Genomic DNA, 25,000 nt, shown 5'->3' on the forward strand with positions numbered 1-25,000 from the left:
CAGAAAATAATATCAGTTAGTCCTTACCATCCTACAGAAAACAATATCAGTTAGTCCTTACCATCCTACAGAAAACAATATCAGTTAGTCCTTACCATCTTACAGAAAATAATATCAGTTAGTCCTTACCATCCTACAGAAAACAATATCAGTTAGTCCTTACCATCCTACAGAAAACAATATCAGTTAGTCCTTACCATCCTACAGAATATAAAATCAGTTTGTACCATCCTACAGAAAATTAATATCAGTTAGTCCTTACCATCCTACAGAACGGAAAATACAGCAATGTAACACACATATCCTTTTTAAGCAATAAGGCCCGAGGGTGTTTGGTAAATGGCCAATATACCACGGCTAAGGTCTGTTCTTAGCATGACGTAACACGGAGTGCCACGGCTAAGGTCTGTTCTTAGCATGACGTAACACGGAGTGCTGGATTCATGTCTTAGAGATGGTATGTTGCCCGTATATCACAAACCTCTGAGCTGCTTTATTGTTATTATAAACTGGTTACCAACGTAATTAGAACAGTAAAACAAGTCATTTTGCATCATACCGTGGAATATTGTCTGACATACCAAGGCTTTCAGCCAATCAGCATTCAGGACTCAAACTACCCGGTTTATAAACCATTTTAAACAACATCTAGCTAGCTACACACGGGCCTGGTTCCATTTCTGTCAGTATCCCCCGTTCTTCCACACGGGCCTGGTTCCATTTCTGTCAGTATCCCCCGTTCTTCCACACGGGCCTGGTTCCATTTCTGTCAGTATCCCCCGTTCTTCCACATCTAGCTAGCTCCACACGGGCCTGGTACCATTTCTGTCAGTATCCCCCGTTCTTCCACATCTAGCTAGCTCCACACGGGCCTGGTCCCATTTCTGTCAGTATCCCCCATTCTTCCACATCTAGCTAGCTACACACGGGCCTGGTTCCATTTCTGTCAGTATCCCCCATTCTTCCACATCTAGCTAGCTACACACGGGCCTGGTTCCATTTCTGTCAGTATCCCCCATTCTTCCACATCTAGCTAGCTCCACACGGGCCTGGTTCCATTTCTGTCAGTATCCCCCATTCTTCCACATCTAGCTAGCTACACACGGGCCTGGTCCCATTTCTGTCAGTATCCCCCATTCTTCCACATCTAGCTAGCTACACACGGGCCTGGTTCCATTTCTGTCAGTATCCCCCATTCTTCCACACGGGCCTGGTTCCATTTCTGTCAGTATCCCCCGTTCTTCCACACGGGCCTGGTTCCATTTCTGTCAGTATCCCCTGTTCTTCCACACGGGCCTGGTTCCATTTCTGTCAGTATCCCCTGTTCTTCCACACGGGCCTGGTTCCATTTCTGTCAGTATCCCCTGTTCTTCCACACGGGCCTGGTTCCATTTCTGTCAGTATCCCCCGTTCTTCCACATCTAGCTAGCTCCACACGGGCCTGGTTCCATTTCTGTCAGTATCCCCCATTCTTCCACATCTAGCTAGCTACACACGGACCTGGTCCCATTTCTGTCAGTATCCCCCATTCTTCCACATCTAGCTAGCTACACACGGGCCTGGTTCCATTTCTGTCAGTATCCCCCATTCTTCCACACGGGCCTGGTTCCATTTCTGTCAGTATCCCCCGTTCTTCCACACGGGCCTGGTTCCATTTCTGTCAGTATCCCCTGTTCTTCCACACGGGCCTGGTTCCATTTCTGTCAGTATCCCCTGTTCTTCCACACGGGCCTGGTTCCATTTCTGTCAGTATCCCCCATTCTTCCAGAAATGGACGCTATGACTTCAGTGTTGACAGATGGAACATGACTGGATAGGTTGACAGATGGAACAGGACTGGATAGGTTGACAGATGGAACAGGACTGGATAGGTTGACAGATGGAACAGGACTGGATAGGTTGACAGATGGAACATGACTGGATAGGTTGACAGATGGAACAGGACTGGATAGGTTGACAGATGGAACATGACTGGATAGGTTGACAGATGGAACATGACTGGATAGGTTGACAGATGGAATAGGACTGGATAGGTTGACAGATGGAACAGGACTGGATAGGTTGACAGATGGAACATGACTGGATAGGTTGACAGATGGAACATGACTGGATAGGTTGACAGATGGAACATGACTGGATAGGTTGACAGATGGAACATGACTGGATAGGTTGACAGATGGAACAGGACTGGATAGGTTGACAGATGGAACATGACTGGATAGGTTGACAGATGGAACAGGACTGGATAGGTTGACAGATGGAACATGACTGGATAGGTTGACAGATGGAACATGACTGGATAGGTTGACAGATGGAATAGGACTGGATATGTTGACAGATGGAACAGGACTGGATAGGTTGACAGATGGAACATGACTGGATAGGTTGACAGATGGAACATGACTGGATAGGTTGACAGATGGAACAGGACTGGATAGGTTGACAGATGGAACATGACTGGATAGGTTGACAGATGGAACAGGACTGGATAGGTTGACAGATGGAACATGACTGGATAGGTTGACAGATGGAACAGGACTGGATAGGTTGACAGATGGAACATGACTGGATAGGTTGACAGATGGAACATGACTGGATAGGTTGACAGATGGAACAGGACTGGATAGGTTGACAGATGGAACATGACTGGATAGGTTGACAGATGGAACAGGACTGGATAGGTTAAAAGCTCTCAGTGTCTTACTGGAAGGCTGCTGTCCTGTAGTAGGTCTCCCAGGATATCTACCAGGGCTTGGAAGGTAGGTCTCTCCCGGGGCTCGCCCTGCCAGCAGGCCAGCATTATACCATAGCTATTAAGAGAGACAGACACACAGCAACATGTTACAGCAAAGACATGTCCTACAGGCCAGCATTATACCATAGCTATTAAGAGAGACAGAGAGACAGAGAGACAGACAGACAGACAGACAGACAGACAGACAGACAGACAGACAGACACACAGCAACATGTTACAGCAAAGGCATGTCCTACAGGCCAGCAGGATCCCATAACTACCAGCAGGATCCCATAACTACCAGCAGGATCCCATAACTACCAGCAGAGAAATCCCAAAGGCCAGCAGGATCCCATAACTACCAGCAGAGATATCCTACAGGCCAGCAGGATCCCATAACTACCAGCAGAGATATCCCACAGGCCAGCAGGATCCCATAACTACCAGCAGAGATATCCTACAGGCCAGCAGGATCCCATAACTACCAGCAGAGATATCCCACAGGCCAGCAGGATCCCATAACTACCAGCAGAGATATCCCACAGGCCAGCAGGATCCCATAACTACCAGCAGAGATATCCTACAGGCCACCAGGATCCCATAACTACCAGCAGAGATATCCTACAGGCCAGCAGGATCCCATAACGACCAGCAGAGATATCCTACAGGCCAGCAGGATCCCATAACGACCAGCAGAGATATCCTACAGGCCAGCAGGATCCCATAACTACCAGCAGAGATATCCTACAGGCCAGCAGGATCCCATAACGACCAGCAGGGGGCAACAGAGGCACACAGTAGGGTTAAAAGAGTGTTAGAGTGCACTCCACACAGCCATTAGTAGTTATATCCACTACAGGACGCATGTTGTGCCAAGGTAGGTAAGGAAGAAGAGACTCACATAGAACTATATACACTACCTTATTTACATACAGCACCAGTTAAAAGTTTGGACACACCTACTCATTCCAGGGTTTTTCTTAATTTTTTAAACTATTTTATACATTGTAGAATAATAGTGAAGACATCAAAACTATGAAATAACACATATGGAATCATGCAGTAACCAAGAAAGTGTTAAACAAATCAAAATATATTTTATATTCTTCAAAGTAGCCACCCTTTGCCTTGATGACAGCTTTGCACACTCTTGGCATTCTCTCAACCAGCTTCATGAGGTAGTCACCTGGAATGCATTTCAATTAACAGGTGTGCCTTCTTAAAAGTTCAATTGTGGAATTTCTTTCCTTCTTAATGCGTTTGAGCCAATCAGTTGTGTTTTGACAAGGTAGGGGGGTATACAGAAGATAGCCCTATTTGGTAAAAGACCAAGTCCATATTATGGCAAGAACAGCTCAAATAAGCAAAGAGAAATGACAGTCCATCATTACTTTAAGACATGAAGGTCAGTCAATGCGGAATATTTCAAGAACTTTGAAAGTTTCTTCAAGTGCAGTCGCAAAAACCATCAAGCGCTGTGATGAAACTGGCTCTCATGAGGACCGCCACAGGAAAGGAAGACCCAGAGTTACCTCTACTGCAGAGGATAAGTTCATTAGAGTTACCAGCCTCAGAAATTGCAGCCCAAATAAATGCTTCACAGAGTTCAAGTAACAGACATATCTCAACATCAACTGTTCAGAGGAGACTGTGTGAATCAGGCCTTCATGGTCGAATTGCTGCAAAGAAACCACTACTAAAGGACACCAATAAGAAGAAGAGACTTGCTTGGGCCAAGAAATACGAGCAATGGACATTAGACCGGTGGAAATCTCTCCTTTGGTCTGATGAGTCCAAATTTGATATTTTTGGTTCCAACCGCTGTGTCTTTGTGAGACGCAGAGTAGGTGAACAGATGATCTCCGCAAGTGTGGTTCCCACCGTGAAGCATGGAGAAGGAGGTGTGATGGTGTGGGGGTGCTTTGCTGGTGACACTGTCATTTATGTATTTACAATTCAAGGCACACTTAAACAGCATGGCTCCCACAGCATTCTGCAGCGATACGCCATCCCATCTGATTTGCGCTTAGTGGGACTATCAGTTGTTTTTCAACAGGACAATGACCCAACACACCTCCAGGCTGTGTAAGGGCTATTTGACCAAGAAGGAGAGTGATGGAGTGCTGCATCAGATGACCTGGCCTCCACAATCACCCGACCTCAACCCAATTGAGATGGTTTGAGTTGGACTGCAGAGTGAAGGAAAAGCAGCCAACAAGTGCTCAGCATATGTGGGAACTCCTTCAAGACTGTTGGAAAAGCATTCCAGGTGAAGCTGGTTGAGAGAATGCCAAGAGTGTGCAAAGCTGTCATCAAGGCAAAGGGTGGCTATTTAAAGAATCTCAAATATAAAATATATTTTTATTTGTTTAACACGTTTTTGGTTACTACATGATTCCATATGTGTTATTTCATAGTTTTGATGTCTTCACCATTATTCTACAACGTAGAAAATAGTAAAAATGAAGAAAAACCCTTGAATGAGTTGGTGTGTCCAAACCTTTGACTGGTGCTGTATATCTTGTGAATTATTATAGGATCTGTGGTGACTCACATCTCAGGGGAAGCTGTTTCTGGAGCTCTCATCCTGGTTCCGTCTTTTAGACGTTTACAGAAGTCCTCATCGATCTGTACACCTGGGTACGGAGACGCACCTGAGGAGAGGAACACTGGTGTTATCAGAGAGAAGGTCTGTCTGTCTGTCAGGGTGGATGGCTGGCTGGCTAACTGTATATCATACAACTAGGGAAGAACATTGTCTTTCACTGAGAGACTGTAAGTCTGCTAAAAGAGCTAAATGTAAATGTCTCACCCAGAGAGAAGATCTCCCAGAGTAGAACACCAAAGGACCAGACGTCAGACTGGCTGGTGTAGACCTTGTCAAAGATACTCTCTGGAGCCATCCATTTCAGTGGCAGACGGGCCTGGGGGTGGGGGGGAGGGAGAGAGAGAGAGAGAGAGAGAGAGAGAGAGAGAGAGAGAGAGAGAGAGAGAGAGAGAGAGAGAGAGAGAGAGAGAGAGAGAGAGAGAGAGAGAGAGAGAGAGAGAGAGAGAGAGAGAGAGAGAGAGAGAGAGAGAGAGAGAGAGAGAGAGAGAGAGAGAGAGAGAGAGAGAGAGAGAGAGAGAGAGAGATCATGTAGAACCCTCTGTGGAAAGGGTTCTATAAGGAAACCCAAATAGGTTCTACCTGGAACCAAAAATGGTTCTTCTAAGGGTTCTCCTATGGAGACAGCAGAAGAACCCTTTTAGGTTCTAGATAGCACCTTTTTTTCTAAGAGTGTAGTGGATGATTCCTAGACAATCATAACTATTGAAAATGTACATTTCTAAAGCACCTCTGGTGACAGAGATTTTAATTAGCCATTGGCCCTGATATAGCTAGTTTTCAGAAAGGTGTGTCTTACGTTGCCTTTCCTGACGTAGTCGGGGTCTTTGTAGATGTCTCTAGCCAGGCCGAAGTCACAGATCTTCACCACATTGTTCTCTGACAGTAGAATGTTCCTCGCTGCCAGGTCCCTGTGGATACACTACCGAAACACACACACACACACACACACACACACACACACACACACACACACACACACACACACACACACACACACACACACACACACACACACACACACACACACACACACACACACACACACACACACACAGACACACACACACACACACACACACACACACACACACACACACACACACACACACACACAAACACATAACCTTAACAACACTGCAGACACACTCTCTTTCAAATGTGGTGTGTGGGTGTGGGTGGGCGTGTGTGTGAGATCAATCTCAACCTTGACTGCTGATATGATGTGGTTCACCAAGTCTCTGTGGATAGGTTGCACAGGTAGAGACACATCAAAGCTCTTTGGATAGGTGTGTTTATTTATTTTACCAGGTAAGCTGTCTGAGAATATAATAATATTTTACAGCAACGACCCGGGGAAGAGTTACAGTGGTGTGTGTGTGTGTCTGTGTGTGTGTTTCTGCGAGTGTGTGCATGTCAGGTGAATGTTCCGGGCTGTCAAGTCTCTGTTGAGCTCCTACAGAGGAGATGACAACATCAAAGCTCCTGGGTCACAGAGGGGTCACAGAGGGGTCAAGAGGTCAAAGGCATCATTGAGGATGAGACAGAGACAGGATGCGTGCCAAATGGCACCCTATTCTCTATATAGTGCACAACTTTTGACCGGGGCTCATTAAAGTGCACTACAGGCCAATAGGGCTCGGGTCAAAAGTAGTGCACTATATAGAGAATAGGGTGCCATTTGGGCCTCAGCCAGAGACAGGGGTGTATCAGTCACTCCTCTAACATACTGAGCTCCTTACTGCCTGAGACAGGGGTGTATCAGTCACTCCTCTAACATACTGAGCTCCTTACTGCCTGAGACAGGGGTGTATCAGTCACCCCTCTAACATACTGAGCTCCTTGCTGCCAGAGACAGGGGTGTATCAGTCACCCCTCTAACATACTGAGCTCCTTACTGCCAGAGACAGGGGTGTATCAGTCACTCCTCTAACATACTGAGCTCCTTACTGCCAGAGACAGGGGTGTATCAGTCACCGCTCTAACATACTGAGCTCCTTACTGCCAGAGACAGGGGTGTATCAGTCACTCCTCTAACATACTGAGCTCCTTACTGCCAGAGACAGGGGTGTATCAGTCACCGCTCTAACATACTGAGCTCCTTACTGCCAGAGACAGGGGTGAATCAGTCCCTCCTCTAACATACTGAGCTCCTTACTGCCAGAGACAGGGGTGTATCAGTCACCCCTCTAACATACTGAGCTCCTTACTGCCTGAGACAGGGGTGTATCAGTCACCGCTCTAACATACTGAGCGCCTTACTGCCTGAGACAGGGGTGTATCAGTCACTCCTCTAACATACTGAGCTCCTTACTGCCAGAGACAGGGGTGTATCAGTCACCGCTCTAACATACTGAGCTCCTTACTGCCAGAGACAGGGGTGTATCAGTCACTCCTCTAACATACTGAGCTCCTTACTGCCTGAGACAGGGGTGTATCAGTCACTCCTCTAACATACTGAGCTCCTTACTGCCAGAGACAGGGGTGTATCACTCACTCCTCTAACATACTGAGCTCCTTACTGCCAGAGACAGGGGGTGTATCAGTCACCCCTCTAACATACTGAGCTCCTTACTGCCAGAGACAGGGGTGTATCAGTCACTCCTCTAACATACTGAGCTCCTTACTGCCAGAGACAGGGGGTGTATCAGTCACCGCTCTAACATACTGAGCTCCTTACTGCCAGAGACAGGGGTGTATCAGTCACTCCTCTAACATACTGAGCTCCTTACTGCCAGAGACAGGGGTGTATCAGTCACCGCTCTAACATACTGAGCTCCTTACTGCCAGAGACAGGGGTGTATCAGTCCCTCCTCTAACATACTGAGCTCCTTACTGCCAGAGACAGGGGTGTATCAGTCACCCCCTCTAACATACTGAGCTCCTTACTGCCTGAGACAGGGGTGTATCAGTCACTCCTCTAACATACTGAGCTCCTTACTGCCAGAGACAGGGGTGTATCAGTCACTCCTCTAACATACTGAGCTCCTTACTGCCTGAGACAGGGGTGTATCAGTCACCCCTCTAACATACTGAGCTCCTTACTGCCAGAGACAGGGGTGTATCAGTCACTCCTCTAACATACTGAGCTCCTTACTGCCAGAGACAGGGGTGTATCAGTCACCGCTCTAACATACTGAGCTCCTTACTGCCTAGGACAGGGGTGTATCAGTCACTCCTCTAACATACTGAACTCCTTACTGCCAGAGACAGGGGTGTATCAGTCACCGCTCTAACATACTGAGCGCCTTACTGCCTGAGACAGGGGTGTATCAGTCACTCCTCTAACATACTGAGCTCCTTACTGCCAGAGACAGGGGGTGTATCAGTCACCGCTCTAACATACTGAGCTCCTTACTGCCAGAGACAGGGGTGTATCAGTCACTCCTCTAACATACTGAGCTCCTTACTGCCAGAGACAGGGGTGTATCAGTCACTCCTCTAACATACTGAGCTCCTTACTGCCAGAGACAGGGGTGTATCAGTCACTCCTCTAACATACTGAGCTCCTTACTGCCAGAGACAGGGGTGTATCAGTCACTCCTCTAACATACTGAGCTCCTTACTGCCAGAGACATGGGTGTATCAGTCACCGCTCTAACATACTGAGCTCCTTACTGCCAGAGACATGGGTGTATCAGTCACCGCTCTAACATACTGAGCTCCTTACTGCCAGAGACAGGGGTGTATCACTCACTCCTCTAACATACTGAGCTCCTTACTGCCTGAGACAGGGGTGTATCAGTCACTCCTCTAACATACTGAGCTCCTTACTGCCAGAGACAGGGGTGTATCAGTCACCCCTCTAACATACTGAGCTCCTTACTGCCAGAGACAGGGGTGTATCAGTCACCGCTCTAACATACTGAGCTCCTTACTGCCAGAGACAGGGGTGTATCAGTCACTCCTCTAACATACTGAGCTCCTTACTGCCTGAGACAGGGGTGTATCAGTCACCGCTCTAACATACTGAACTCCTTACTGCCAGAGACAGGGGTGTATCACTCACTCCTCTAACATACTGAGCTCCTTACTGCCTGAGACAGGGGTGTATCAGTCACTCCTCTAACATACTGAGCTCCTTACTGCCAGAGACAGGGGTGTATCAGTCACCCCTCTAACATACTGAGCTCCTTACTGCCAGAGACAGGGGTGTATCAGTCACCGCTCTAACATACTGAGCTCCTTACTGCCAGAGACAGGGGTGTATCAGTCACTCCTCTAACATACTGAGCTCCTTACTGCCAGAGACAGGGGTGTATCAGTCACCGCTCTAACATACTGAGCTCCTTACTGCCAGAGACAGGGGTGTATCAGTCACTCCTCTAACATACTGAGCTCCTTACTGCCAGAGACAGGGGTGTATCAGTCACTCCTCTAACATACTGAGCTCCTTACTGCCAGAGACAGGGGTGTATCAGTCACCGCTCTAACATACTGAGCTCCTTACTGCCAGAGACAGGGGTGTATCAGTCACTCCTCTAACATACTGAGCTCCTTACTGCCAGAGACAGGGGTGTATCAGTCACCCCTCTAACATACTGAGCTCCTTACTGCCAGAGACAGGGGTGTATCAGTCACTCCTCTAACATACTGAGCTCCTTACTGCCAGAGACAGGGGTGTATCAGTCACCGCTCTAACATACTGAGCTCCTTACTGCCTGAGACAGGGGTGTATCAGTCACTCCTCTAACATACTGAACTCCTTACTGCCAGAGACAGGGGTGTATCAGTCACCGCTCTAACATACTGAGCGCCTTACTGCCTGAGACAGGGGTGTATCAGTCACTCCTCTAACATACTGAGCTCCTTACTGCCAGAGACAGGGGTGTATCAGTCACCACTCTAACATACTGATCTCCTTACTGCCAGAGACAGGGGTGTATCAGTCACTCCTCTAACATACTGAGCTCCTTACTGCCAGAGACAGGGGTGTATCAGTCACCCCTCTAACATACTGAGCTCCTTACTGCCAGAGACAGGGGTGTATCAGTAACTCCTCTAACATACTGAGCGCCTTACTGCCTGAGACAGGGGTGTATCAGTCACTCCTCTAACATACTGAGCGCCTTACTGCCTGAGACAGGGGTGTATCAGTCACCCCTCTAACATACTGAGCTCCTTACTGCCAGAGACAGGGGTGTATCAGTCACCCCTCTAACATACTGAGCTCCTTACTGCCAGAGACAGGGGTGTATCAGTCACCCCTCTAACATACTGAGCTCCTTACTGCCAGAGACAGGGGTGTATCAGTCACTCCTCTAACATACTGAGCTCCTTACTGCCAGAGACAGGGGTGTATCAGTCACCGCTCTAACATACTGAGCGCCTTACTGCCTGAGACAGGGGTGTATCAGTCACCCCTCTAACATACTGAGCTCCTTACTGCCTGAGACAGGGGTGTATCAGTCACCGCTCTAACATACTGAACTCCTTACTGCCAGAGACAGGGGTGTATCAGTCACCCCTCTAACATACTGAGCTCCTTACTGCCTGAGACAGGGGTGTATCAGTCACCGCTCTAACATACTGAACTCCTTACTGCCAGAGACAGGGGTGTATCAGTCACTCCTCTAACATACTGAGCTTCTTACTGCCAGAGACAGGGGTGTATCAGTCACTCCTCTAACATACTGAGCTCCTTACTGCCAGAGACAGGGGTGTATCAGTCACTCCTCTAACATACTGAGATCCTTACTGCCAGAGACAGGGGTGTATCAGTCACCGCTCTAACATACTGAGCTACTTACTGCCAGAGACAGGGATGTATCAGTCACCCCTCTAACATACTGAGCTCCTTACTGCCAGAGACAGGGGTGTATCAGTCACTCCTCTAACATACTGAGCTCCTTACTGCCAGAGACAGGGGTGTATCAGTCACCGCTCTAACATACTGAGCTCCTTACTGCCAGAGACAGGGGTGTATCAGTCACCCCTCTAACATACTGAGCTCCTTGCTGCCAGAGACAGGGGTGTATCAGTCACCCCTCTAACATACTGAGCTCCTTACTGCCAGAGACAGGGGTGTATCAGTCACTCCTCTAACATACTGAGCTCCTTACTGCCAGAGACAGGGGTGTATCAGTCACCGCTCTAACATACTGAGCTCCTTACTGCCAGAAACAGGGGTGTATCAGTCACTCCTCTAACATACTGAGCTCCTTACTGCCAGAGACAGGGGTGTATCAGTCACCGCTCTAACATACTGAGCTCCTTACTGCCAGAGACAGGGGTGAATCAGTCCCTCCTCTAACATACTGAGCTCCTTACTGCCAGAGACAGGGGTGTATCAGTCACCCCTCTAACATACTGAGCTCCTTACTGCCTGAGACAGGGGTGTATCAGTCACCGCTCTAACATACTGAGCGCCTTACTGCCAGAGACAGGGGTGTATCAGTCACCCCTCTAACATACTGAGCTCCTTACTGCCTGAGACAGGGGTGTATCAGTCACTCCTCTAACATACTGAGCTCCTTACTGCCAGAGACAGGGGTGTATCAGTCACCGCTCTAACATACTGAGCGCCTTACTGCCTGAGACAGGGGTGTATCAGTCACTCCTCTAACATACTGAGCTCCTTACTGCCAGAGACAGGGGTGTATCAGTCACCGCTCTAACATACTGAGCTCCTTACTGCCAGAGACAGGGGTGTATCAGTCACTCCTCTAACATACTGAGCTCCTTACTGCCTGAGACAGGGGTGTATCAGTCACTCCTCTAACATACTGAGCTCCTTACTGCCAGAGACAGGGGTGTATCACTCACTCCTCTAACATACTGAGCTCCTTACTGCCAGAGACAGGGGTGTATCAGTCACCCCTCTAACATACTGAGCTCCTTACTGCCAGAGACAGGGGTGTATCAGTCACTCCTCTAACATACTGAGCTCCTTACTGCCAGAGACAGGGGTGTATCAGTCACCGCTCTAACATACTGAGCTCCTTACTGCCAGAGACAGGGGTGTATCAGTCACTCCTCTAACATACTGAGCTCCTTACTGCCAGAGACAGGGGTGTATCAGTCACCGCTCTAACATACTGAGCTCCTTACTGCCAGAGACAGGGGTGTATCAGTCCCTCCTCTAACATACTGAGCTCCTTACTGCCAGAGACAGGGGTGTATCAGTCACCCCTCTAACATACTGAGCTCCTTACTGCCTGAGACAGGGGTGTATCAGTCACTCCTCTAACATACTGAGCTCCTTACTGCCAGAGACAGGGGTGTATCAGTCACTCCTCTAACATACTGAGCTCCTTACTGCCTGAGACAGGGGTGTATCAGTCACCCCTCTAACATACTGAGCTCCTTACTGCCAGAGACAGGGGTGTATCAGTCACTCCTCTAAAATACTGAGCTCCTTACTGCCAGAGACAGGGGTGTATCAGTCACCGCTCTAACATACTGAGCTCCTTACTGCCTAGGACAGGGGTGTATCAGTCACTCCTCTAACATACTGAACTCCTTACTGCCAGAGACAGGGGTGTATCAGTCACCGCTCTAACATACTGAGCGCCTTACTGCCTGAGACAGGGGTGTATCAGTCACTCCTCTAACATACTGAGCTCCTTACTGCCAGAGACAGGGGTGTATCAGTCACCGCTCTAACATACTGAGCTCCTTACTGCCAGAGACAGGGGTGTATCAGTCACTCCTCTAACATACTGAGCTCCTTACTGCCAGAGACAGGGGTGTATCAGTCACTCCTCTAACATACTGAGCTCCTTACTGCCAGAGACAGGGGTGTATCAGTCACTCCTCTAACATACTGAGCTCCTTACTGCCAGAGACAGGGTGTATCAGTCACTCCTCCTAACATACTGAGCTCCTTACTGCCAGAGACATGGGTGTATCAGTCACCGCTCTAACATACTGAGCTCCTTACTGCCAGAGACATGGGTGTATCAGTCACCGCTCTAACATACTGAGCTCCTTACTGCCAGAGACAGGGGTGTATCACTCACTCCTCTAACATACTGAGCTCCTTACTGCCTGAGACAGGGGTGTATCAGTCACTCCTCTAACATACTGAGCTCCTTACTGCCAGAGACAGGGGTGTATCAGTCACCCCCTCTAACATACTGAGCTCCTTACTGCCAGAGACAGGGGGTGTATCAGTCACCGCTCTAACATACTGAGCTCCTTACTGCCAGAGACAGGGGTGTATCAGTCACTCCTCTAACATACTGAGCTCCTTACTGCCTGAGACAGGGGTGTATCAGTCACCGCTCTAACATACTGAACTCCTTACTGCCAGAGACAGGGGTGTATCACTCACTCCTCTAACATACTGAGCTCCTTACTGCCTGAGACAGGGGTGTATCAGTCACTCCTCTAACATACTGAGCTCCTTACTGCCAGAGACAGGGGTGTATCAGTCACCCCTCTAACATACTGAGCTCCTTACTGCCAGAGACAGGGGTGTATCAGTCACCGCTCTAACATACTGAGCTCCTTACTGCCAGAGACAGGGGTGTATCAGTCACTCCTCTAACATACTGAGCTCCTTACTGCCAGAGACAGGGGTGTATCAGTCACCGCTCTAACATACTGAGCTCCTTACTGCCAGAGACAGGGGTGTATCAGTCCCTCCTCTAACATACTGAGCTCTTTACTGCCAGATACAGGGGTGTATCAGTCACTCCTCTAACATACTGAGCTCCTTACTGCCAGAGACAGGGGTGTATCAGTCACTCCTCTAACATACTGAGCTCCTTACTGCCAGAGACAGGGGTGTATCAGTCACCGCTCTAACATACTGAGCTCCTTACTGCCAGAGACAGGGGTGTATCAGTCACTCCTCTAACATGCTGAGCTCCTTACTGCCAGAGACAGGGGTGTATCAGTCACCCCTCTAACATACTGAGCTCCTTACTGCCAGAGACAGGGGTGTATCAGTCACTCCTCTAACATACTGAGCTCCTTACTGCCAGAGACAGGGGTGTATCAGTCACCGCTCTAACATACTGAGCTCCTTACTGCCTGAGACAGGGGTGTATCAGTCACTCCTCTAACATACTGAACTCCTTACTGCCAGAGACAGGGGTGTATCAGTCACCGCTCTAACATACTGAGCGCCTTACTGCCTGAGACAGGGGTGTATCAGTCACTCCTCTAACATACTGAGCTCCTTACTGCCAGAGACAGGGGTGTATCAGTCACCACTCTAACATACTGAGCTCCTTACTGCCAGAGACAGGGGTGTATCAGTCACTCCTCTAACATACTGAGCTCCTTACTGCCAGAGACAGGGGTGTATCAGTCACCCCTCTAACATACTGAGCTCCTTACTGCCAGAGACAGGGGTGTATCAGTAACTCCTCTAACATACTGAGCTCCTTACTGCCAGAGACAGGGGTGTATCAGTCACCGCTCTAACATACTGAGCGCCTTACTGCCTGAGACAGGGGTGTATCAGTCACCCCTCTAACATACTGAGCTCCTTACTGCCTGAGACAGGGGTGTATCAGTCACCGCTCTAACATACTGAACTCCTTACTGCCAGAGACAGGGGTGTATCAGTCACCCCTCTAACATACTGAGCTCCTTACTGCCTGAGACAGGGGTGTATCAGTCACCGCTCTAACATACTGAACTCCTTACTGCCAGAGACAGGGGTGTATCAGTCACTCCTCTAACATACTGAGCTCCTTACTGCCAGAGACAGGGGTGTATCAGTCACTCCTCTAACATACTGAGCTCCTTACTGCCAGAGACAGGGGTGTATCAGTCACTCCTCTAACATACTGAGCTCCTTACTGCCAGAGACAGGGGTGTATCAGTCACCGCTCTAACATACTGAGCTCCTTACTGCCAGAGACAGGGATGTATCAGTCACCCCTCTAACATACTGAGCTCCTTACTGCCAGAGACAGGGGTGTATCAGTCACCGCTCTAACATACTGAGCTCCTTACTGCCTGAGACAGGGGTGTATCAGTCACCCCTCTAACATACTGAGCTCCTTTCTGCCTGAGACAGGGGTGTATCAGTCACCGCTCTAACATACTGAACTCCTTACTGCCAGAGACAGGGGTGTATCAGTCACTCCTCTAACATACTGAACTCCTTACTGCCAGAGACAGGAGTGTATCAGTCACCGCTCTAACATACTGAGCTCCTTACTGCCTGAGACAGGGGTGTATCAGTCACTCCACTAACATACTGAACTCCTTACTGCCAGAGACAGGGGTGTATCAGTCACCGCTCTAACATACTGAGCTCCTTACTGCCTGAGACAGGGGTGTATCAGTCACACCTCTAACATACTGAGCTCCTTACTGCCAGAGACAGGGGTGTATCAGTCACTCTTCTAACATACTGAACTCCTTACTGCCAGAGACAGGGGTGTATCAGTCACTCCTCTAACATACTGAGCTCCTTACTGCCAGAGACAGGGGTGTATCAGTCACTCCTCTAACATACTGAGCTCCTTACTGCCAGAGACAGGGGTGTATCAGTCACTCCTCTAACATACTGAGCTCCTTACTGCCAGAGACAGGGGTGTATCAGTCACTCCTCTAACATACTGAGCTCCTTACTGCCAGAGACAGGGGTGAATCAGTCACCGCTCTAACATACTGAGCTCCTTACTGCCAGAGACAGGGGTGTATCCCTCACTCCTCTAACATACTGAGCTCCTTACTGCCTGAGACAGGGGTGTATCAGTCACCGCTCTAACATACTGAGCTCCTTACTGCCAGAGACAGGGGTGTATCAGTCACTCCTCTAACATACTGAGCTCCTTACTGCCAGAGACAGGGGTGTATCAGTCACCGCTCTAACATACTGAGCTCCTTACTGCCAGAGACAGGGGTGTATCACTCACTCCTCTAACATACTGAGCTCCTTACTGCCTGAGACAGGGGTGTATCAGTCACTCCTCTAACATACTGAGCTCCTTACTGCCAGAGACAGGGGTGTATCAGTCACCCCTCTAACATACTGAGCTCCTTACTGCCAGAGACAGGGGTGTATCAGTCACCGCTCTAACATACTGAGCTCCTTACTGCCAGAGACAGGGGTGTATCAGTCACTCCTCTAACATACTGAGCTCCTTACTGCCAGAGACAGGGGTGTATCAGTCACCGCTCTAACATACTGAGCTCCTTACTGCCTGAGACAGGGGTGTATCAGTCACTCCTCTAACATACTGAACTCCTTACTGCCTGAGACAGGGGTGTATCAGTCACCGCTCTAACATACTGAGCGCCTTACTGCCTGAGACATGGGTGTATCAGTCACTCCTCTAACATACTGAGCTCCTTACTGCCAGAGACAGGGGTGTATCAGTCACCGCTCTAACATACTGAGCTCCTTACTGCCAGAGACAGGGGTGTATCAGTCACTCCTCTAACATACTGAGCTCCTTACTGCCAGAGACAGGGGTGTATCAGTCACCCCTCTAACATACTGAGCTCCTTACTGCCAGAGACAGGGGTGTATCAGTCACTCCTCTAACATACTGAGCTCCTTACTGCCAGAGACAGGGGTGTATCAGTCACCGCTCTAACATACTGAGCGCCTTACTGCCTGAGACAGGGGTGTATCAGTCACCCCTCTAACATACTGAGCTCCTTACTGCCTGAGACAGGGGTGTATCAGTCACCGCTCTAACATACTGAACTCCTTACTGCCAGAGACAGGGGTGTATCAGTCACCCCTCTAACATACTGAGCTCCTTACTGCCTGAGACAGGGGTGTATCAGTCACCGCTCTAACATACTGAACTCCTTACTGCCAGAGACAGGGGTGTATCAGTCACTCCTCTAACATACTGAGCTTCTTACTGCCAGAGACAGGGGTGTATCAGTCACTCCTCTAACATACTGAGCTCCTTACTGCCAGAGACAGGGGTGTATCAGTCACTCCTCTAACATACTGAGATCCTTACTGCCAGAGACAGGGGTGTATCAGTCACCGCTCTAACATACTGAGCTCCTTACTGCCAGAGACAGGGATGTATCAGTCACCCCTCTAACATACTGAGCTCCTTACTGCCAGAGACAGGGGTGTATCAGTCACCGCTCTAACATACTGAGCTCCTTACTGCCTGAGACAGGGGTGTATCAGTCACCCCTCTAACATACCGAGCTCCTTACTGCCTGAGACAGGGGTGTATCAGTCACCGCTCTAACATACTGAACTCCTTACTGCCAGAGACAGGGTTGTATCAGTCACTCCTCTAACATACTGAACTCCTTACTGCCAGAGACAGGGGTGTATCAGTCACCGCTCTAACATACTGAGCTCCTTACTGCCTGAGACAGGGGTGTATCAGTCACTCCTCTAACATACTGAACTCCTTACTGCCAGAGACAGGGGTGTATCAGTCACCGCTCTAACATACTGAGCTCCTTACTGCCTGAGACAGGGGTGTATCAGTCACCCCTCTAACATACTGAGCTCCTTACTGCCAGAGACAGGGGTGTATCAGTCACTCCTCTAACATACTGAACTCCTTACTGCCAGAGACAGGGGTGTATCAGTCACCGCTCTAACATACTGAGCTCCTTACTGCCAGAGACAGGGATGTATCAGTCACCCCTCTAACATACTGAGCTCCTTACTGTTAGAGACAGGGGTGTATCAGTCACCGCTCTAACATACTGAGCTCCTTACTGCCTGAGACAGGGGTGTATCAGTCACCCCTCTAACATACTGAGCTCCTTACTGCCTGAGACAGGGGTGTATCAGTCACCGCTCTAACATACTGAACTCCTTACTGCCAGAGACAGGGGTGTATCAGTCACTCCTCTAACATACTGAACTCCTTACTGCCAGAGACAGGGGTGTATCAGTCACCGCTCTAACATACTGAGCTCCTTACTGCCTGAGACAGGGGTGTATCAGTCACTCCTCTAACATACTGAACTCCTTACTGCCAGAGACAGGGGTGTATCAGTCACCGCTCTAACATACTGAGCTCCTTACTGCCTGAGACAGGGGTGTATCAGTCACCCCTCTAACATACTGAGCTCCTTACTGCCAGAGACAGGGGTGTATCAGTCACTCCTCTAACATACTGAGCTCCTTACTGCCTGAGACAGGGGTGTATCAGTCACTCCTCTAACATACTGAGCTCCTTACTGCCAGAGACAGGGGTGTATCAGTCACTCCTCTAACATACTGAACTCCTTACTGCCAGAGACAGGGGTGTATCAGTCACTCCTCTAACATACTGAGCTCCTTACTGCCTGAGACAGGGGTGTATCAGTCACTCCTCTAACATACTGAACTCCTTACTGCCAGAGACAGGGGTGTATCAGTCACTCCTCTAACATACTGAACTCCTTACTGCCAGAGACAGGGGTGTATCAGTCACTCCTCTAACATACTGAGCTCCTTACTGCCAGAGACAGGGGTGTATCAGTCACTCCTCTAACATACTGAGCTCCTTACTGCCAGAGACAGGGGTGTATCAGTCACTCCTCTAACATACTGAACTCCTTACTGCCAGAGACAGGGGTGTATCAGTCACTCCTCTAACATACTGAGCTCCTTACTGCCTGAGACAGGGGTGTATCAGTCACTCCTCTAACATACTGAGCTCCTTACTGCCTGAGACAGGGGTGTATCAGTCACTTCGCCTCTTCCTCTCTGGCTCCGTTCACATTCACTTAAAATTACTCTGTGCCTTGCAAGATTTTCCCTTGGATGGTCCCACTGACTTTCTGGTGCCTCAACTTCTGTCTCCCCTGTCTAAGCAGGCTATGGGTGGCGGAAAAATAGACCCCGGAGACGTGAGAATCCTATTGGATGCTGTGGACAATACAGTGGGACTGCGCAAAAGGACATTCTCACCCGACCCCAAGCGGACTCTTAAAAAGCCAGTGACCTTTTTTCATAAGATACAGAGTTTTTTGGACGACTCTTAAAGGGCCTGTAGCCTGTATCAGAAAACACTATTTTGGGGCCCTCAACATCCCCTCAACATCCCCTCAACATCCCCTCAACATCCCCTCCCTTGAAGCGTAATAAACTTGGAAACTCTGTGTGGTCTGTGTGAACTGGTGAACTGGTGAGATCATAGCTGGGTGTCCTTAGTCTTCTTTTACAGAGTTCTTAGTCTTCCTTCATACAGAGATCCTAGCCCTTTTTTAAACACTCGGACAGTATGTTTGAAGTGGTCAAACAAAACACAAGCCCTGCTCCGAGCACAAGGCCTCCCTGAAGAACAAAAGGTCTATATTTTTTTTGCAGACCTTGCTAGAAGGAGAGGCCAAACGCCAGATACAGTTATTAGATTCTAATGACACAGATACAACTGCTAAAATCTTAGTTAAACTTGAAGAACTATATGGCGAGTGTGGATCACTGGCTAACCTGACAGGAGGAGGATTAGAAGGGCTAGCCTTAAAAGCTGCTAATGGACTTCAGTTCCCTCACGTTGGTATGTAGTGCTGGACTTCCTATGTAATCCTGGCCCAGCAACGGCCCGACTCACCCGACAACAGCCAGTATGGATACCACCTGAAACATGTTCCAGAGGCTCCTGGTGGACTACTGTAACCCAGAGGCTCCTGGTGGACTACTGTAATCCAGAGGCTCCTGGTGGACTACTGTAATCCAGAGGCTCCTGGTGGACTACTGTAATCCAGAGGCTCCTGGTGGACTACTGTAATCCAGAGGCTCCTGGTGGACTACTGTAATCCAGAGGCTCCTGGTGGACTACTGTAATCCAGAGGCTCCTGGTGGACTACTGTAACCCAGAGGCTCCTGGTGGACTACTGTAATCCAGAGGCTCCTGGTGGACTACTGTAATCCAGAGGCTCCTGGTGGACTACTGTAATCCAGAGGCTCCTGGTGGACTACTGTAATCCAGAGGCTCCTGGTGGACTACTGTAATCCAGAGGCTCCTGGTGGACTACTGTAATCCAGAGGCTCCTGGTGGACTACTGTAATCCAGAGGCTCCTGGTGGACTACTGTAACCAGAGGCTCCTGGTGGACTACTGTAATCCAGAGGCTCCTGGTGGACTACTGTAACCCAGAGGCTCCTGGTGGACTACTGTAACCCAGAGGCTCCTGGTGGACTACTGTAACCCAGAGGCTCCTGGTGGACTACTGTAACCCAGAGGCTCCTGGTGGACTACTGTAACCCAGAGGCTCCTGGTGGACTACTGTAATCCAGAGGCTCCTGGTGGACTACTGTAATCCAGAGGCTCCTGGTGGACTACTGTAACCCAGAGGCTCCTGGTGGACTACTGTAATCCAGAGGCTCCTGGTGGACTACTGTAATCCAGAGGCTCCTGGTGGACTACTGTAACCCAGAGGCTCCTGGTGGACTACTGTAACCCAGAGGCTCCTGGTGGACTACTGTAATCCAGAGGCTCCTGGTGGACTACTGTAATCCAGAGGCTCCTGGTGGACTACTGTAATCCAGAGGCTCCTGGTGGACTACTGTAACCCAGAGGCTCCTGGTGGACTACTGTAACCCAGAGGCTCCTGGTGGACTACTGTAATCCAGAGGCTCCTGGTGGACTACTGTAATCCAGAGGCTCCTGGTGGACTACTGTAATCCAGAGGCTCCTGGCGGACTACTGTAATCCAGAGGCTCCTGGTGGACTACTGTAATCCAGAGGCTCCTGGTGGACTACTGTAATCCAGAGGCTCCTGGTGGACTACTGTAATCCAGAGGCTCCTGGTGGACTACTGTAACCCAGAGGCTCCTGGTGGACTACTGTAATCCAGAGGCTCCTGGTGGACTACTGTAATCCAGAGGCTCCTGGTGGACTACTGTAATCCAGAGGCTCCTGGTGGACTACTGTAATACAGAGGCTCCTGGTGGACTACTGTAACCCAGAGGCTCCTGGTGGACTACTGTAACCCAGAGGCTCCTGGTGGACTACTGTAACCCAGAGGCTCCTGGTTGAATACTGTAACCCAGAGGCTCCTGGTGGACTACTGTAACCCAGAGGCTCCTGGTGGACTACTGTAATCCAGAGGCTCCTGGTGGACTACTGTAATCCAGAGGCTCCTGGTGGACTACTGTAATCCAGAGGCTCCTGGTGGACTACTGTAATCCAGAGGCTCCTGGTGGACTACTGTAATCCAGAGGCTCCTGGTGGACTACTGTAACCCAGAGGCTCCTGGTGGACTACTGTAATCCAGAGGCTCCTGGTGGACTACTGTAATCCAGAGGCTCCTGGTGGACTACTGTAACCCAGAGGCTCCTGGTGGACTACTGTAACCCAGAGGCTCCTGGTGGACTACTGTAATCCAGAGGCTCCTGGTGGACTACTGTAATCCAGAGGCTCCTGGTGGACTACTGTAATCCAGAGGCTCCTGGTGGACTACTGTAATCCAGAGGCTCCTGGTGGACTACTGTAATCCAGAGGCTCCTGGTGGACTACTGTAATCCAGAGGCTCCTGGTGGACTACTGTAATCCAGAGGCTCCTGGTGGACTACTGTAACCCAGAGGCTCCTGGTGGACTACTGTAATCCAGAGGCTCCTGGTGGACTACTGTAATCCAGAGGCTCCTGGTGGACTACTGTAATCCAGAGGCTCCTGGTGGACTACTGTAACCCAGAGGCTCCTGGTGGACTACTGTAATCCAGAGGCTCCTGGTGGACTACTGTAACCCAGAGGCTCCTGGTGGACTACTGTAACCCAGAGGCTCCTCGTGGACTACTGTAATCCAGAGGCTCCTGGTGGACTACTGTAATCCAGAGGCTCCTGGTGGACTACTGTAATCCAGAGGCTCCTGGTGGACTACTGTAACCCAGAGGCTCCTGGTGGACTACTGTAATCCAGAGGCTCCTGGTGGACTACTGTAATCCAGAGGCTCCTGGTGGACTACTGTAATCCAGAGGCTCCTGGTGGACTACTGTAATCCAGAGGCTCCTGGTGGACTACTGTAATCCAGAGGCTCCTGGTGGACTACTGTAATCCAGAGGCTCCTGGTGGACTACTGTAATCCAGAGGCTCCTGGTGGACTACTGTAATCCAGAGGCTCCTGGTGGACTACTGTAACCCAGAGGCTCCTGGTGGACTACTGTGCTCTGGTGGAGAGCCTAGATACAGAGACTGAGTGGGAGGTAGCACATGCTGTAGCCTGGGTGCACAATGGACAGATTCCAGTACGCGTTTGCAACCCCCACCCTTACACCATTGAAATTCCACAATGGCGCCACTTAGTAAAAGTATGTCTCCCCCTCCTCCTCCTCCTCCTCCTCCTCCTCCTCCTCCACCTCCTCCCCCTCCTCCTCCTCCTCCTCCTCCTCCCCCTCCTCCTCCTCCCCATCCTCCTCCTCCTCCTCCTCCTCCTCACACCCCTGTCAGATTGGTCTCTAGAATCTCTGGGGTTTCTATGGCGATCAATATGCTGTAGTGCACTACTTTAGTCCAGAGCCTTATACCACACCATGTGTGGTTCATGTGGTTCTGGGTAACTGGCCCGGTATGTATTATTATATATTATACATGTTGTTCTCTATAATCTGTGTGTGGTTTCTGGGACGATGGGTTTTTAGGGAGAAATCTTCTGGGACGATGGGTGTGTGGTTGCTGTGTGGTTGCTGGGGAGATAGATACCTTTCGTGAGGCCAGGAACTCCATTCCTCTGGCCACCTGGAAACTATAGCAGATCAGATCTTCTATAGTGAGAGGAGTCTTCCATAGGTCTTCCACTGGAGCAAGGGAGGGAGGGGAAGGGAGGGAGGGAGGTATGAGGAGGGAGGTGAGGGATGGAGGGAAGGAGAGAGAGAGAGAGAGAGAGAGAGAGAGAGAGAGAGAGAGAGAGAGAGAGAGAGAGAGAGAGAGAGAGAGAGAGAGAGAGAGAGACAGAGAGAGAGAGAGAGACAGAGAGAGAGAGAGAGACAGAGACAGAGAGAGAGAGAGAGAGAGAGAGAGAGAGAGAGAGAGAGAGAGAGAGAGAGAGAGAGAGAGAGAGAGAGAGAGAGAGAGAGAGAGAGAGAGAGAGGGAGGATTTAACTCAGCTATAACTTGTCTTAATTCTACATTCTTGAGGCTCTTCAGTCAAAAGGTCAAGACTGAACTTTCAGCACTTAAAAGGGCAAAATCCCATTGACATTAAGGCATTGTTTAGTTAGGATTCTGAAGTTAGGATTTGGCTAATACAGCATTTCACACTACTCACTCTTCTCCACAGCAGGCGAGTGGCTCTTCTGATTGGACTTGCTGGATGACTGACTCTGGGGGCTGCCAATAGAGGAGGAGGAGGAAGGTGGGAGGCGGGCTCTCTGCTCCACTTGTCCCGCCTCTATCATGCGTCTCACCTGGCTCTGAGTCTTCGGGGAGCGGTCCTGAGGAACACACAGGTTGTCATCTACGTTTACATTTTAGTAAATTAGCAGATGCTCTTATCCAGAGCGACTTACAGTTAGTGAGCGCATACATTTTTATTTTTTTATACTGGAATCGAACCCACAACCCTGGCGTTGCAAACGCCATGCTCTACCAACTGAGCTACATCCCCTGCCGGCCATTCCCTCCCCTACCCTGGACGACGCTGGGCCAATTGTGCGCTGCCCCATGGGTCTCCCGGTCGCGGCCGGCTATGACAGAGCCTGGATTCGAACCAGGATCTCTAGTGGCACAGCTAGCACTGCGATGCAGTGCCTTAGATCACTGCACCACTCGGGAGGATACACATAGGCCGGGATTTAATCCAATCGCACTTCATCATTAACTTCGAACCACTTAAAAGGTCATTTCCGATCGAGACGACATATGCAGCGTTTACCATGAATGTGGTCTCAGTGAACGCGGGACACTGCCTTTAAAACATGCATTGCGGACAAAGCGCGATTGGATTGAATCCCGGACTCAGTGTATTTCAACAGCCGTTGTGTCATAGGAAGAGAGCCTTGTGCCACAATAGATCACCAGCCCTGCAACAGAAAAGCCTCTTCAACGCTCACCATCACATTCCATACACCTCTAGGATTTTCTTTTCAATTGAACAAAACCATCTGTAAATGCTGTATGTAATTGTCTCTAGTGTCACCCTGATAAAACAGTTACATGACGTCAATCATACGGTATATCAAAGGCCTGATCCCGAACTACTGTATGTTACGACCCAATAACCGGAAATCCAAAACCGTTCGCTGAACACATCAGTAGATTACACTCCATGAGTCAGTAACTAACTAATGTCTCTGAAAACTAAAGACTCAGGAATGGCTTCCCGGACACAGATTAAGCCTAGTCTTGGACTAAGAATCACTATCAGTGGTGAATCTCCATGGAGCATGAACTAGGCTTAATCTGTGTATGGAAACCAACCTCAGAGTTTCACAAAGCTTACCCTGTAGGGAGAACTCTCTCTTGGCTCTCGGGTAGTTGGACAGGTTAGGGGTTAGAGGTTAGAGGTTAGGGGTTAGGGGTCAGGGTTAGAGGTTAGGGGTTAGAGGTTAGGGGTTAGGGGTCAGGGTTAGGTCTTACCCTGTAAGGTAGGGAGAACTCTCTCGTGGCTCTCAGGTAGTTGGACAGGTTATGGGTTAGGGTTAGAGGTTAGGGTTAGAGGTTAGGGGTTAGAGGTTAGGGGTTAGAGGTTAGGGGTTAGAGGTTAGGGGTTAGAGGTTAGGGGTTAGGGGTCAGGGTTAGGTCTTACCCTGTAAGGTAGGAAGAACTCTCTCTTGGCTCTCAGGTAGTTGGACAGGTTTCCATACTTGCAGTACTCCACCACCACCATGAGGG

General features: G+C 49.5%; 1 protein-coding gene across 2 annotated transcripts in view; it reads right to left on the reverse strand.

Annotated features, from left to right (window-relative positions):
- The window catches only part of flt4 (fms related receptor tyrosine kinase 4), a 126,768-nt gene that overhangs the window by 8,025 nt on the left and 93,743 nt on the right, over positions 1–25,000 (reverse strand). For both annotated transcript variants that reach the window (XM_045212555.1, XM_045212554.1), the window contains exons 19-25: positions 24,915–25,000; positions 23,436–23,601; positions 22,871–22,965; positions 6,140–6,262; positions 5,548–5,659; positions 5,290–5,389; positions 2,705–2,810 (exon numbers count right to left, since the gene is read on the reverse strand). The exon at positions 24,915–25,000 is cut by the window's right edge and continues 117 nt beyond it. In XM_045212555.1, coding sequence (XP_045068490.1) covers positions 2,705–2,810; positions 5,290–5,389; positions 5,548–5,659; positions 6,140–6,262; positions 22,871–22,965; positions 23,436–23,601; positions 24,915–25,000 — 788 coding nt within the window. The remainder of the gene's footprint in view (positions 1–2,704; positions 2,811–5,289; positions 5,390–5,547; positions 5,660–6,139; positions 6,263–22,870; positions 22,966–23,435; positions 23,602–24,914) is intronic.

The sequence above is a fragment of the Coregonus clupeaformis genome, unplaced genomic scaffold (genome assembly GCF_020615455.1).
Source record: "Coregonus clupeaformis isolate EN_2021a unplaced genomic scaffold, ASM2061545v1 scaf0022, whole genome shotgun sequence".
NCBI classification, from domain to species: domain Eukaryota; kingdom Metazoa; phylum Chordata; class Actinopteri; order Salmoniformes; family Salmonidae; genus Coregonus; species Coregonus clupeaformis.